Source organism: Curcuma longa, chromosome 8 (genome assembly GCF_044706935.1).
Source record: "Curcuma longa cultivar G26 ecotype Majalengka, Jawa Barat chromosome 8, ITB_CL_G26_1.1, whole genome shotgun sequence".
NCBI classification, from domain to species: domain Eukaryota; kingdom Viridiplantae; phylum Streptophyta; class Magnoliopsida; order Zingiberales; family Zingiberaceae; genus Curcuma; species Curcuma longa.
In genome coordinates, this window is record NC_133868.1 from 3,090,254 (window position 1) to 3,106,944 (window position 16,691).

At 37.6% G+C, this 16,691-nt stretch overlaps 1 protein-coding gene and 2 pseudogenes across 2 annotated transcripts in view; 2 read left to right on the top strand and 1 right to left on the bottom strand.

The window, feature by feature from the left end:
- Nucleotides 1-16,336, top strand: part of LOC141833031 (uncharacterized) — a 58,415-nt gene extending 42,079 nt beyond the window's left edge. For both annotated transcript variants that reach the window (XM_074720415.1, XM_074720416.1), the window contains exons 11-14: nt 202-327; nt 3,743-3,808; nt 15,087-15,386; nt 15,522-16,336. In XM_074720415.1, coding sequence (XP_074576516.1) covers nt 202-327; nt 3,743-3,808; nt 15,087-15,386; nt 15,522-15,998 — 969 coding nt within the window. In that variant the 3' untranslated portion in view covers nt 15,999-16,336. The remainder of the gene's footprint in view (nt 1-201; nt 328-3,742; nt 3,809-15,086; nt 15,387-15,521) is intronic.
- Nucleotides 6,706-8,980, top strand: LOC141833106 (uncharacterized; annotated as a pseudogene).
- LOC141833107 (uncharacterized) lies at nt 10,180-12,788 on the bottom strand (annotated as a pseudogene).
- Nucleotides 16,337-16,691: the final 355 nt, after the last annotated feature.

Genomic DNA, 16,691 nt, shown 5'->3' on the forward strand with positions numbered 1-16,691 from the left:
GCCGATGCCGGCAAGGCTGCTGTTTTCTCTTTGATACATTTTCCTTAACCGTCTTTTGAAGTTGTATATTGGACTAATATTTTTTTTTTTCAAACATTATTTATGCAGTTTGCTAATTGATATGCTGCCTCTGCCAACTTACGCTTTTCTGCATTTGAATATAGACTTCATGTGCCTTAGTTTCTAACATACTCTCTACAGAGATCACTTTACATCCCAACCATTACAAATCACACTCAAGTTTGGTGGGTTCCAAATGTCGTTGTTGCACATCAGAAAGAAGGAATAGAGGTTGTGCACTTGGCCTCTGGACGAACCATTTGCCAGGTACTTCTGATTATTTTGACTAATAACAGAAAAGGTGGTTTATAATGAAATGTTTGACATTTTTTGCTTATGTAAATAAATTATATCTATTAGCTCTTGTAATAAGGGATTGAATCCAAGTGTAGGAAGATCCATATAGTCGACCTCACTTAGTGGGATAAAAACTTTATTGTTGTTGTTTTATTAGCTGTAATGTTACAAGATAATTATACACTGGAGGAACTTATTAATATGGATTAGTTGTGTATGAACATTGAAAACATCATAATTTTCATCTTTTTCAATTTTTATGATAGAAAAATTGTAGGGATTGGAGCAGTCCTTTTTCCCATTATCATTTTTTTTCTCCCTAAGAATAGAATGATTACATGGGTTAGTCACAAATTTTTTTTTTTTTGGATGTTTAAGTTGATTTGTAACATCCATGTAATGAAAGCGAGAGCTATGCATAGATGCTCCCAAGTTTGATAGTTGTTGGTGAGGCATCGAATAAGAAAACTCATCAGTGGCTGCCACTGATTAACTTAACTCACATATTAATTTGGTGGAAAAATAAATTAATGGAGGTGGAAAATTAAATGTTGGAGTCAAGTGACAAAATCTTAGATTTGTTTTCAGAAATTCAGTCAAATACTAAATAGTGTTTAACTTCCTAAACTTTCACATCACAATTTATTTTCCATTTCCATGATGAACCTACTTTTTTTCAACGTGATTTTATCTTCTCTTGGTTCATAAATCAAGTTTTATTTATATCACTTCTCATTTGTGTTCTGTTTTGGTACAAATTTCACAAATTGTTACTCATTGTAACATGCAGCGTGCAATGTCATTTACTGCCTGGTATCATCAAAATAAGTACAAAAAATGACTATTAAACATTAGCAAGCTATCTGGTTCTTCCAGTCCTTGATTGGTCATGCGAACCAATATCAGTAGAGTTACTGTGCAGTTTTAAATTCTAAAAATCCAAATATTCAATTTAGGCTTTATACTATCTTCTTTATTTTTTTAAATTCTATCTAGACTTGTGTCTATAGTTGTATATAGCTTATTTCAATCTGGAAACATTTATCTGCCAAACTGATCTAAAAAATGTTGTAGTTGAGGTAAATTCAATTATGAATCTGTGTAGTTAGGCTAGCCAATCTTTTATTTTTCTGTGTGTTTGGTATAATAAGTCATGGAATGACAATTTATCTGTTATGGTTTTGCTATTCATTTTCTTATAGAGATAACTTATGTTAATGCTATCCATAAGTTAGCTAGTCTTTATTAGCCCCTATTATGATGAATGGATAAATATTTGTAGCCTCAAGTTGTAATCATGGTTTAGCATTTCGAGCCGTATCACAGTTTCGATTTATGATCAGAACGATATGGTTTCGGTATTGTATCGTGTCGATACGGTTTTGGTACTTTTTTAAATGTAAAATATATCAATTCAAAATTATTAATATAATTATTGATTACTAATACTTACTATTAGGTTAAACTAATATTTTAAAAATTAGAATTGACTAAAAGTCAATTTAGGATTAACTAAAGTCTAGACATAATGATTAGGATCAAATAAGTTTAAATTAAATTAAATTTAATTTGTTTTAATCAGGAAATCTTTTTTCATGTATTTAAGGAGAAAAAGAATATAAAAAATTAAAATATTGGGAGGAAGGAGAAAGAATTAAGAGGGAAAGAATTAACTATTTAAAAAATAAAAAAGGAATTAACAGTTAAATAAATAAAAAAATAAAAATTGAAAAAAAACTCAAGGGCCTAGTGTAGCCGCCGGTGTCTTGCGCAAGGCCTTCGTGTAGCGAGGCCTCTATGAGCTTGCGGGGCCTCCACACGACCGTGGGGTTGTGTCGGTATTGGTGTCATGCTAGTCGATTGGCAGAAGAATAATTCCGCTCGTGTTGCCCGATACGACACGAGATTTAAACAATGGTTGTAATTCTATAATTTTATATTGATTCATGGATTTCATTCTGTTTGGAAACTATTTCAAAAATTGGACAACCTTTTCTGACTTCAAAAAATTTCCTTCAAAATTGTTTTATATAAGGTTTATTTGCTAGATGAAACTTTTAAACTGTCTGCGAAAAATTTGGTTCCAGAGTAAACTGTAAACAAAACAAGGTTTAATAGCTGCATTTTTATTATGTATTGCTGTGCTGCCTTTTTACATTGCAAAAGCTGAAAAGTTATATAATGAAGATAATACAAAATTTAATGTGTTACAAGACTTGACTATTCGAGGAGAAATTCTTTGTCGGGCAGCAGCTAGGAGGAGTGGTGGTTGGTACAAGGGTCTATGGAGACTTTTTTAAGGGGAAAATGGCTTGAGGGGGAAAGGAGCAAGGTTTTCTTGTTTACTTAAGTGAAGAAGGAAAAGGGTGGAAGAAAAGAACAATTTTGCTTTTCGTTTCTTATATTTGGTTCCATCCAATGGTGGATGAAAGAGTCATGAAAAGGTTGCAAAAGATTAATTTAACCTTGCAACATTCTATAGCTCTCTTTCTATAGCTATGACCAAGAAATTACATAAATGAGCAGAGGGGGGAAAGAGGCGGAAATTACATATGATTCTATAGAAAGAGATTAATTTAACCTTGCAACATTCTATAGCTCTCTTTCTATAGCTCTCCATTCTATAGCTCTCTTTCTTTCTTTACTCTCTTCCTCCCCTTCCGTGGACATGCCCTAACTACCAGAGGGGGGAAAGAGGTTTTTTATGCAAGGGGGTCAGCAGTGGCCATGGCTACAAAACAATTCAACTGTTACATGATCAACACTAATAGTAACCCTATTAAATTGCTTAATAGATTAAATATTGATGAATTTAATATAACCCAAACAAACATTAGGTTCTGGTCTATCAAACTCTAATCTAACATAACCTTGATGCGAACCAATTTAATTTATAGTTAATCCAATTCTAATGCATTTAGTATTTTTATAATTCAATTAAGATCCATTTTCAACCCAGTTTAATCAACTACTCCTAATCTGGTCCAGTGTTCATCTTATCCAAAATTTAAACCCTTATTTTAATAAAAATCTTCACTTACTCATTGATTTGAATAAAAACATCATATTAAATTACTGAATACAATTCTAGACAAACTCATTTGTAACTTAATTTGTATTTTTTGATGACTTAACTTTCCATAATCTTAGAATTTGGCATTTTTAGTTTATGCTTGAAGGAATTGCATTTTGAAGTTTGATACATTGGGTGCTTCAAGGGTTGTTTACCCTTCAATCTATCATCTATACTAGCATCTGGTTGTACAGCTCTGCTTCAACCATATCCCAATTGAGAATGGAATTTCAACTAGTATTTTTCTTGAGAAATCACCTTTCTTTTTGAATTTAATGTTATTGTTTGTTTGCTACTTTTTTATCCTTTCAGTTACATTTGCCAGAAGGAGGTCTTCATGCTGATATTAATGGGGATGGTGTCTTAGATCATGTTCAGGTGATTTCATTTATTTTTCTATGTTTTTTAGTTAGTTAGTTTGCATTTTGAATATTTTGTACACGACATAATTGTATTTGGCTCTATGACAATCTTTATCTTCTAATTTTATCTATCATTCAAATGATCTGAAGAAATAGTTGTTTTAAGAAGGGGATGGACGATCGAACTAGATTAGATCCTTGAGCCATGTGCTGCTTGATGACAATTATTAGTCAGATTGTCTTTGTTCTTTCTTCAATTTACTTTGCTCACCTATGACCCTTTTATGCATCCAACTCAAACATCCAATGCTTTTCCTCAAAATTTTAAGTTATGATATTTGTTTTGAGTATTGCATTATCCATTGTATTTTGAATTATGGTACTAGGATAGTTTTTTTTTTAAAATTTTACTTCTGTTGCAACTTTTACACCCTTGCTGTAATTTTTAATTCTCCAAGACTTCCATGATATATAAAGTGATCTATTGTGATATGCAATTATAGATTTCATATTTAAGGAATAACGACCTTGTATATAACTAGAGTTGTCAAACGGGCCAACCCATGGTGGGGCGGACCAACCCACAAAAAATCCATTATATGGCGGGGCGGGGGTCGACTCACCAACTTGGCGGGTCAGGAAATCTCCAATCCAACCCAACTCAAGGCGGGTCGTGGGTTAGGCGAGCCAACCCATGGGTTTGTCAAAAAATAAAAAAAAATAAAAAATTTTAAGTTTGGATTATAATTTAAATTGATTAAGTTGAAATTTTTAAGTTTGAATTGTAATTTTAAAACTTGAATTGTAATTTAGAGGGATCAAACCTACTAATTCATTGAGTTTTCTACTTTAATTTTAAAATTTAAAATAAATAAATAAACTTTCTCAACCCACGGGCCAATCCAAGCCCACTGCGGGCCAATCCACGCGGGCCACGGGCCTAGGCGGGTCAATCCATCTGAACCCATCTTAAAATGTATTGATAAAATTTCAACCCAACCTGCCTAAATTACTTGGCGGGATAGGCCAACCTGACGGGCCTAACCTAAATTGACGGCTATATATATAACCCCTGATATGTGGACTCTATTTTCTCCTTTGTATGTGTCAAATACATACTGGGACAGCGTCACTGGTTCTGGATATTATGTTTCTCTGTTATCATGTTTAAAAGTTTTTAGGAATAGTTGTCAGAGACTTGGATCCATGTGTGTGGCTACTGATATTTGAAGTCCATAATTGTGTTTGTTAGAAACATTTGGTACTCATATTTTTTAGGTTTTTCAAAATTGGAAACAAACTGAAGTTTTAAACTTTTAGGTTAATTAGGGGACAACAACAATAAAATGTGCACCCCGAGGATTTGAAGTTAACTAGATGGATTTCTTCCTAAGATTAGCCTCACTGTGTGGGTCATGCTGAAAGTAAAGTAGCTTTAGCTTTATGTCACTTTAATTTTAGCTTTATGTCACTTTAGCTATATCGTGTGTTGTATTATGTGACTTTATATCACATTCGTATTGTGTGCTTTCTGTAAAGAAGATCGTATCGTGTGCTTTATGTAAAGAAGATCTTATCATATCTTATCTAGGAAGGCAAGAGATAATGCGATGAGGCCCAATGAGCACCCGGTTTCTCTTCTCCCTCCTATATAAGACAACTATAACTCATTGCAAGACATCAAGCAATCCTTGAGTCTTATTCTGAGCCCTTGTAAGAAGCTTTCAGTTAATAGAAATCTACGAGTTTTTCCATATCTTCTCTTTATTTTCTATTATCCTGTATTTGATATCTCTTACATTACACACTGGTATCAGAGCCTAGTTAAAAAGAATATGGTTCTAGCCTAAAGAGTTAAGGTTACGGTGTTCGGGTTGTGAAGTAGGAAAGTGATATACCCATTTTTGTTTTAGCCTAATTCTAAGTTAGTATAAACCCCCTCCTTCTATCAAACCTCTGGTAAATAATTTTATCTGGGCAAAAGGCGAAGACACTATATTTGGCAATTAGACGTAAGACCAGTGAAACCCAGAGATGAGTCTGGTAAAACTATGAAAGCAGAGGGTCGATGAAAAGAGGGTATGCTTGAAACTTGGGAAAAGGCAATTCAAGATTGGTATGAACATTCCCATACTTCCAATCTAGAATACCTTGACCTTGCATCAGAAACCAAAGTCAACACCTGTCAACTTAGTCACAACATAACAGTAGTGTATGACAAAACTTGTCTATCAGCCCGTGTAAACCTAAAAAACTTCAAGCAAATTTTGGAAAGGTATCAAAACCTTGAAAAAGAAATCTCTAAGCTTAAGGTCGCCCTGAAAAATCTTACAACAGTCTTCACAGAAAATCGACCTTTAACCAAGCAAGAAGTGAGGGAGCTCATAGCAGAAATCGCCAAACAACCAAAACTGGTTGAAGAGGAAGCCCAAAGACTTACCAGAGACTTAGCAAGGAAACTAGATCGAGTGGAGAATCTACTCCATAAGATCGAAAATTGGACAGCTGCATGAGCGATTATATTCTGGCACGAAATACACAATCGTACCATGCAGCAGTCTAGGCAACTGAGCAAATAGAATCCCCTGCTGTTGGTTTTGCAAAACCAAGTGAATACCAAGGAGCTTTCTCAGGAAGCTCCGCTATTATCAAACAAAATAATACTCAGCTTCAACTCCTAGTGCAGATTGTTGAATCCTTGAGGGATATTCAGTCAGATTTAAAGATAATTCTAGAGCAGACGAAGAACAGAAGCACATCAGCAGCGGCAGCCATCTCAGACAACCTAATTGAAAAACTTCAGAGACTAACCCTCGGAGTTCCAGAAAAAGCAAAAGAAGGAAAAGGGAAGCTGAGAGTCTACAAGGACCCCTTCAAAATCCTTAAAGAAGATCAAGAAAAGTTGAAGAACTAATGGCGGCACCAAGGCCCTCAGTCTCAGAAAGAATAATACATCAGGAGCAGAATCCATTATTTGAAGATCAAATTAGGGAGTATCGGCAACAACAAAGGCGTCTATACAACGCAAGGAGGATGATGAGAAGAATCACTGGAGGCCGCTATAATCAAACCCGGAGCAGCAGCTAATTCCAGAAACCCAACTTCAACTCTCCATGAGGGAAGGGCAAATCTACTACTAGCAAAGGTACTATACAAGTCTGGAAGAGATGATGTAAACCACAGAGTTTACATGCATAGATCAGAAGAAGCCATAAATTGCACAGATGGCCAGCAAATAGACAGAAATGTGATACAACCAGAAAGTTTTGAAGAACTTCAGCGAAGCGGTATGCAGTTTATACATATTGGCCTTATGCATGTAAGGCTACAAATACTGCATCGAAGGGATGAAGGAACTTTAGCCCTGGTGGTATTCCGGGATAATCAATGGCAGGGAGACCAAGCTATTTTTGCTACCATGGAAGTTGACCTGGCCACAAGCAGTCATCTCATTTATGTAATTCCTGACACTACTACAACAATTGGGGATTTTTACCGGAACATTCAAATCTCAATGCAGACAAGGGGCTATGACAATTGGCAGAATGGAGAAGTTAATTTACTAATCACAAGAGGGGTGGTAGGGCGGCTTTCTAACAAACCCAATGTCGGCTTTGCTTATCAAATTCAGCATGCCGCGGATTATCTGGCAAGTCGGGGTGTACGAGCCCTACTAGGTCGACAATATAATGCTAATGAAATACAAGGACGCAATTGGATTATCCAATCATCTAAGATAGCACTCCCAAGGATGCCTACGGAGGTACGATCTCGGAACTCACTGAATGGTACTATTAGTATTAGCTTCGATAATTATGATGCAGCACCCATACAAAGGCTACCTCATTACAACCAACATGATGAAGAGGTGGCTAGCAATGAAGAAGAAATTCGGAACACCTCTCAAATTGTGGCAGCCCTCACCAAGGATAAAGAAATCTGGGATACTCTAGGAGATTTTTACCGGAACATTCAAATCTCAATGCAGACAAGGGGCTATGACAATTGGCAGAATGGAGAAGTTAATTTACTAATCACAAGAGGGGTGGTAGGGCGGCTTTCTAACAAACCCAATGTCGGCTTTGCTTATCAAATTCAGCATGCCGCGGATTATCTGGCAAGTCGGGGTGTACGAGCCCTACTAGGTCGACAATATAATGCTAATGAAGTACAAGGACGCAATTGGATTATCCAATCGTCTAAAATAGCACTCCCAAGGATGCCTACGGAGGTACGATCCCGGAACTCACTGAATGGTACTATTAGTATTAGCTTCGATAATTATGATGCAGCACCCATACAAAGGCTACCTCATTACAACCAACATGATGAAGAGGTGGCTAGCAATGAAGAAGAAATTCGGAACACCTCTCAAATTGTGGCAGCCCTCACCAAGGATAAAGAAGTCTGGGATACTCTAGGAGAGCCAAGCGCGAAGTTTAACTATTATGTCAACTATACCCCCCCCCCCCCCCCCCCCCCCCCCCCCCCCCCCCCCCCCTATATGCGATCAATGGGAGCAGCCCTCTATAAAGGTCAAAAGGATCTCGAAAGATGCAATATTACCAAGAAGAAGAATGGCAAAAGCAGCAGGATATGATCTCACCACAAATAAAGCCTGTACTATTGCACCAAGAGCACGCAATCTATTAACCACAGGCCTCTGCCTGGAAATACCTCCAGGAACCTATGGAAGAATAACAACTCGATCCAGTGCGGCATGGCGAAAAGGTATTACTGTGGAAGCAGGCATTATTGATGCCGACTACCGAGGGAAAATAAAGATCCTTATTTTTAACCACTCGGATGTCCAAGTACGCATTGAAAGAAAGAATGTGTTGCCCAAATAATTATTGGAAATATTATGATGCCAGATGTTCATGAGGCCAATGAACTCTCTGACACCTCAAGAGGCAGTGGGGCTTTCGGGTCAACAGATGAAGTTACTCTATACTTGCAGAACGATGAGGAGGAAGGCACTACTTATTTTGACTGGCTTGAGCCGGTCAACCAGTTCAGTGGGGAGTCAGACTATCTGTCCCGATGGCCTAATCTTACGGATGAAGAATTTATCAATCCCTTGGAGTACTTCACTGACTCCCCCCTTCCTCTTATTCCAATATTATTGCAACAGGCTATGAGGCTGAACCAGAAGCGGAATTGGAGTATCCAGCTCTGGCAAGATTAAATGAACAATTATATTCTAGTGCTATCACTTCTGCAACCTCACCTTATAGGCCGCCAACAGACACCTCTATGGGTCCCCCAAGTTACCCACCAGCAACAAATACCGAAACCACGATGAATAGATCAACACCAACATTTGATGAAAGAGGAAAGCACGGAAGATTCAGAGGTGGATATAATAATGAAATGTGGATGCTACCATCAGCTCAACAAGCCGGAGGAGTAATGTTCGTAATCCCTGACCAGTTGGGAATATTTGATGATGCCTTTTCACGATGGGAATCCATTACAAGGAATCATGTGGCAAGCCAAGGGTTTACTGATACCTGAGATAAGATAGAATACATGGAAAATCTCCTTGGGGAGGTTGAGAAGCTAACTTGGGTCCAATGGCGTATGCAGTATGATGTTGAGTACCAAGCATTAATTGAATTCGGGGATGGAAGAGAAGGAACACAAAATATTCTATCACAAATGAGAAGGGTATTCTCCCTAGAAGATCCTACACAAGGCTCTACTGTCATACAGAACGCCGCCTACCGTGACCTAGAGAGGCTATCATGTGAAAATTTTAAAGACATCCTTCAATACATGAATGAATATATGCGGTTGGCTGCAAAGACTGGGAGGCTCTACATAGGCAATGAACTTTCCGGAAAGTGTGTAATGTAAGAGATAGCAAATACAGAATAATAGAAAAGGAGAAGATATGGAAAAACACAGATTTCTATTAACTGAAAGCTTCTTACAAGGGCTCAGAGTAAGACTCAAGGATTGCTTGATGTCTTGCAATGAGTTATAGTTGTCTTATATAGGAGGGAGAAGGGAAACCGGATGCTCATTGGGCCCCATCGCATTATCTCTTGCCTTCCTAGATAAGATATGATAAGATCTTCTTTACATAAAGTACACGATACGATCTTCTTTACAGAAAGCACACGATACGAATGTGACATAAAGTCACATAATATAACACACGATATAGCTAAAGTGACATAAAGCTAAAATTAAAGTGACATAAAGCTAAAGCTACTTTACTTTCCACCACACTTCCGTATTACAAGTGAAAGGTAGCCATCCTTGCAGCCGCATCTTTAGTGAGATATATAGCCTGTTCCAGCTGTAAATCTAGTTGTGTTGCGGGATACTAGTCTTTCCAGAAATTATCGGATGTGCTTAACCTTCGACATTCCTATAATTTTAAGATATGGAGATCCCTGAGCTGTTGCAGGGATTGAATTGCTTGTTCCGCTGCTTGCTGTTGGATCTGATGAAGTTGTTCATGATTTGCATCGAGCTTGTTGAGGGGCATAGGCAGCTGTTGGGAGTGATACAAGAGTTGCTTGTACTGGTCAATGTGTGTTGGAGAACGAGAAGTGCCTGGGCCAATTGCTGTTGGGCCTTCCTGTTGGGATGGGCAGTGATCTCTTGTAGCGCTTGGGCTGCTGCTTCCAGTTTGCTCAAATTTGTTTCTTTCGGTCATCCTGTTAAAATAAGAGAATTAATTAACCTAGATAAAGCATCGGCTAGCTGATTTTCTTGGCCTTGTATATGCTCAAAATGAATAGTAATTCCTATTCCTATAATATAGTCAGTGAAGGCTAGCCAGCGGACTCGGGAAGGCTTATTGTTGGATGATTTGTTGAAGAAGCTGATTATGGCTTGGCAATCAGTTCAGATAATTAAATCGACTTTGTCTAGAAAGTAAATCTTTAAGGCTTCCAAAGAGTTCATGACCGCATGAATTTCTGCGTCAATTGTAGACTTGGGTGAGTTAAATTTACCGCTGGCATATGCACAGATTCTTTCAGTAGTCCTTGGGTCATATTTTTGCTTCTTCCATTTGCATATTCCGCCCCATCCTTCCATGCATCTGTTTGTTTCAAGAACAATATAACATTGTTCTAGGGGAATTTCTAGGTCTGGTAGTTTTTGAACAACCGTTTTAATTTTTCTTACCAAATCCCAATCTTGTTGGTTCCACCTTTTTTCTCCCGTTGGGTTAGTTTTGGCATACAAAGGGCTTAATAACCTTCCTAGAGTAGGGATATAGTTCCTGGCGTAATTTAGAATTCCCAGCCAGAACCTTAGACCCTTAATTGTGGTAAGCCCTTGCTTAGTTGCTTCAGAGATCTTTTTGATAATATGAGGTTGTAATTTGATCTTCCGATTACCAATTATTGCTCCGGGAATTCTACCTCGGCAACAACAATCTTCATTTTGGTTGGACTAAGAATAAGCCCATGTTCTTCACATATTTGTAGCATTATCATTAGATGCTTCGCATGGTCTTCTTCATTCTGCGAGAATACCAAAATATCATCAATATAAACGACTATAAATTCTTCTGTACCTCGGAAGCAGTTGTCCATCTTCCTTTGAAATACTGCTGGTGCGTTTTTGAGTCCGAATGACATTACTAGCCATTCATAAAGACCATTAGGGACCCAAAAAGCCGTCCATTCAATAGAGTCAGGGTGTATGACAAAAAAAAAAAAAAGGGCAGCCCGGTGCACGAGGCTCCCGCCTTGCGGGGTCCGGGGAGGGAATCCAATGTACGCAGCCTTATCCTGCCTTTGGCAAGAGGCTGTTTCCAGGATTTGAACCCGTGACCTTTAGGCCACACGGTAGCAACCTTACCGTTACGCCAAGGCTCCCCTTCAGTCAGGGTGTATGACAACCTGATGAAAATCACTCTTAAGATCTAACTTGGAATAAATTTGGCTTGAGCTAACCCTTTTGAGAATAGTGTTAATCTCGGGGAGACTGTACTGGTCTTTATTTGTGATGTCATTGAGACGCTTGTAATTGAAGATCATTCTCTCTTTTCCTTTGACTTCTTTCTCTGTCTCAGGATCTATACTGGTTTCTGAATTAACAATAATTGTTGTCATTCGATGTTTGCTTTTATTGGGCCTTATTACTTTAAGGTCCAATAAGGCCTTCACATGCCTTTTGAAAGCATCCTGTAATTGAGGAGTTATATGCTTTAAAGGTTTGGTAGTAATAGTAAAGTCTAGATTTTTGATATCCAGTTGACAGACGACTTGATTTCTTGACCAATGCTTCAAGGGTTCTTTTCCTATAAAACCTGCTTCCTTCAATTTCCAAATTAGGGGATTGAATTTTTGTAGAAAGGACTGTCTGCTTCTTTCTTCATTGTAGAATACCACTTCTTTAATTTCTAGGTATTCATCTTCTTCTAGTTCCATTTCTTCAATGGCGGTGGCTATTAGGGCTGTAGGAGCAGTATTGATAGTAGTCAGATTTTTATAGAAAGTTACAATGTTACCTTCTATTCTGACGCCCCTTGCATGGCCTGATGAAATTGCACCCTATAATCATCTGGATTCCATCCCCAAGCTGCATTCTGAAGCTGTTTGCTTTGAGTTAATACTACTTAAGTGAACAATAAAATTATTTTGTTCCAACGCCTCCTTTGGTACCGCTTCTTCATCAATGTAGCATGTAGTGGCTCCGGTATCCAAGATTGCTTGCACGCCGAACCTGGGTGTTCTTGGAATTTCAAATTCAACATTCATATTGTATAGTATATTCTTTACCAATCTTGGGTCGGGCTTTGGCTTTGGTGTTTCTTCAGTTGTTACTTTGTGGATGTTTTCTTGATAGAGAACATTAGCGAATTCCTCATCATCTTCTTCATCATCTTCTTGAATTGGGTTGATATCCTCTGGTAATGTACTCTTGCCTTTACTGAGGTTAGCAAGGTCTTCCTTTAAGGCCTTTTTCACCTCCAATTCTTCTACTTGCCGCTTATAATACTCAACTTCCTTCTTTAGCCTTTCCATTTCTCCCTCACATCAGGCGATGTAGTATTGTTATTCCTGTATCAGTTTTTGTGGGAAGAAAGGTACTGATGTTGCTAGTGCCACTAGTACTTTTTCTTTAAAGTAGTAAGGTCCGCATAGATTGCAGGCCATCACCAAGCATTTTGGGCAATGGATCCTTGCCCTTTGCATAGACTTCCGTTTGCAACACACACATGTCTCATCATGAGGCTGCACAAAGGTGTTATGTTGCCAGTCATGTAAACAATTCATCTGGTGATCAGGGAGCCTTATCTGTGATCGGTATCCCCCATCTATTTCTCCAAGCATGAAGATATATTCCTTCTGGATAAGTGTTTTGAGAGATTTTCCCATTGCTTCATAGTCTTCGCCTTCAGAGACGCTGTAAATGGTGTCACTTTGCTCCTCTCCTTCTCGAACCAAAAGAATATCACAGTCCTCCGGAATTTCAAGTTGCTCAAAGATAGCAACTCGCTTAATGCTTCTTTTATCATTAGGACATTCCTTAGCGAAATGTCTCTCTTGTCCACAAAGATAGCATTTACAGTGCTTATTGCGCACTAAATGCTTCCTTTTTTCTATTCGTACATGGGTGTCATGGGCCTTACTTTTGTACGTTCTTGATTTTCTGGCTCCCATTCTCTTCTCGTGCTTGTAGTAGCCTGGAATGGAGATTTTACTGCAGAATGAGAGGTCTTTCAGCGCCCTTTTGAAAGCAGCATCTTTACATTCATCCTCCAGATATCTGTAAGCAAATAGTATTCGTGGCATTACCTCAATTACTACTCCTGGGTATTTCTGCTCAAAGGCTTCCTTCATTCTTCTGCCGAGATCTCCTGGCATTTTTAGCCAGAATTTTTCGGAAAGTTCATTGCCTATGTAGAGCCTCCCAGTCTTTGCAGCCAACCGCATATATTCGTTCATGTATTGAAGGATGTCTTTAAAATTTTCACATGATAGCCTCTCTAGTAATGTAGAATGGAAGTTCTAAAGCGGTTCAGTCTCTCCATAAAAAACTATTACAATTGTTTAATTGGAAGTTTGGTGAAGACATTATTCATAGAATAAAATTTGGATGGTTAAAATACGAAAGTATCTTTGAGTTTTGTGTGCACATTCAATGAGGATAAATTCCATCAATAAATGTTAAACGGTGCTCCGTGTGGGAAGTCAGATTCAAGAAACATATAACTCTAATTGGTTTAACCTTGAAAAGAAAAAATTACAAGTTTGGGAATGACCTACCATGGATGGAGTTGGTTGGGTGACAAAATTATAGGCCTCATGGCTATTTTATTCACCATCTGATGGAAAGCACCAATTTATTACATCTTCATTAAGATGTTCTTGTGTTAAAATAAATGCCAGCCAAATAAGTGCTGAATTAGTAAAATATAGAGAAAATTCAGCAAGCTTCCATGTCCCATCTTCATTAACTGCATGGCTAATTGACCAGAACTTCCAGCCATTCGGAATCGTCAATCATCCATATGTCATTCCAAAAACTTGCATGATGGCCATTCTTGATGATACTGCTAGCCTCCTTTAACCTCATACCATACTACCAAACACCATTCCATATCTGAGAATCATTGGCTTTGTAGGAAGAATCCAGCTTCAGGTAAAGTACATAATGATATTTCTGAATAATTCTTTACGTAAACTGGAAATAATTTTCTGTTTTCATTTTTTAAAAATGTTCAATTTTCAACATTGTTATAGTAAAATTGTTCTTATTTTTGGGGAAAGATCAAAGCATCTTCTTTCTAAAATATGAATAATGTAATAATGAAAAAGTCAAAAAATTGATGGATTTTTTTTTGTAATTTTCTTTTCTATTCTCAATTCTTATTTTCTTGAAGAATGAAAACTGAAAATAGAAAACTGGATAAGTTTCCATGAACAAAACACACCTAAGATAGTGAAGGATACGAAAATAAGTAAAGGTAGTAAAAAAAAACAGTTCTTTAAAAGCCAAACGTGATACTTAAAATGATGCAAGGGGAGTGTAGAGGATAAAACCAGAAGAAATCTGAATGACCTGAAGATATGAAGTTACACAAAACTCTGGTGGAAAAGTATTAATTATTGTTGCTGCTGCTTTTGCATTTTGGTAAGTTTTGTTTCTTCAGATTAAGGCAGTATTGTTAGTGCTGTATGTTTTATTTCATTGCTGATTGAATTTTCTATACCTGAAATTTATTTGTTAAAATTCAGAAACTTTTTGTTTGAATGTTAACTAGCACTTTCTCAGAGTACGCTCATCTACAATTTTGCGTTCTATTGTTTTATTTATAGGTTGTTGGTGGAAATGGAGCTGAACAAACTGTTGTTAGTGGTTCTATGGAAGTCCTGAAACCATGCTGGGCTGTTGCTACATCAGGAGTACCTGTGCGAGAGCAACTCTTCAATGTTTCTATCTGTCATCATTCTCCTTTCAATTTATTCCATCATGGTGACTTTTCAAGAAGCTTTGGGCGGAACTATGATGTAGTTAGTCTAGAGGTGGCAAGTCCAATCCTGGTACACAGAGATGATGGCCACCGGCACCGGAAAGGAAGCCATGGGGATGTTGTGTTTCTTACAAACCGAGGGGAGGTATTTATTGCTGTGGATGGGCTAAAAAGATAGATGATTTGTTTGAGATATAGTATATATGTCACTTCATTGTTTTATGGTTCTTCCTCAGCAACCTCTGCAATTTAGAACCTTGTTTGATTTACTAAATTTCAGGTAACCTGCTACTCGCCTGGTTTACATGATCATGAGGCTATATGGAGATGGCAAATTTCAACTGGTGTTGTTTGGTCAAATCTTCCATCTCCATCTGGGATGATGGAAAATGTTGTTGTGCCTACTTTGAAGTCTGTTCCTCTACATGCTCATACTAACAGGGAGGTGATAGTTGCAGCAGGTGAGCATGATGCAGTGGTGATATCTCATGGAGGAAGCATTTTAGCTACTATCGACTTACCTGGACCTCCAACTCATGCACTAATTTTGGAAGACTTCTCCAATGACGGTCTTACTGACATCATACTGGTGACTTCAAGTGGGATTTATGGGTTTATTCAGACCAGGCAACCTGGCGCACTCTTTTTTAGCACTCTCATTGGCTGCTTGATAGTTGTCATTGTGGTCATTTTCGTCTCACTACATCTGAATTCGATTAACAAGGGAAAACCAAGAGCTTCCATTGATCAAAGATGAAGCTAATGGCTTTCTGAAAGTTCAGCCTTCAGACTGCACAAGATTATGACAGGACAATTGAAGAGCTCAAGTACCTCCCCATGTGGGACCAGCCGCAGGAGAATGTTGTTATGTAGTTATATTTAGTTTGCATACAACCAATGTTTTTTTTTTTTTTAATGTTTTGCTGTGTTTTGTTCCAAAATATGATGCATTCCATCAATGTTGTTATATTTAGTAGTTTGAGGATATGAATCTTTAACTACAATATGCAGTCTTTGTAGAATGAAAAAAACTTGATTAAACGTGATGTAATTTAATTGTGGAATTTCTTTCCGTTAGCATGGTGCTTTATAGAACATGATGCTTTTGCTTTGCCATGTTGAATTTCTTTTCAGTTGCGCCCAACATCCTGAAAATGCTTTCACAAACAAGTGAATCTTTTAGCATGGCTCATGTAATTTTTCAGATTCAGGGTTGTGGTCGAGTTTTCTTGCATTTTTGAAGCATAGCCGCTGTGTATTTTTTTGTTTATTCTTATTCATTTATAAGAATAGGCAATTCATATTTAAAAGAGCATGATATATAATTTGCGTTGTTTCATTAATATTTCTTTCATCCATTATGAGTGTCTATTGCGGAACGTGGAAAGTATAAGTTGTATGCCTTCTACTACTAAAATTAGAACCTCAATAGTAACCGAGTTATCTCAAC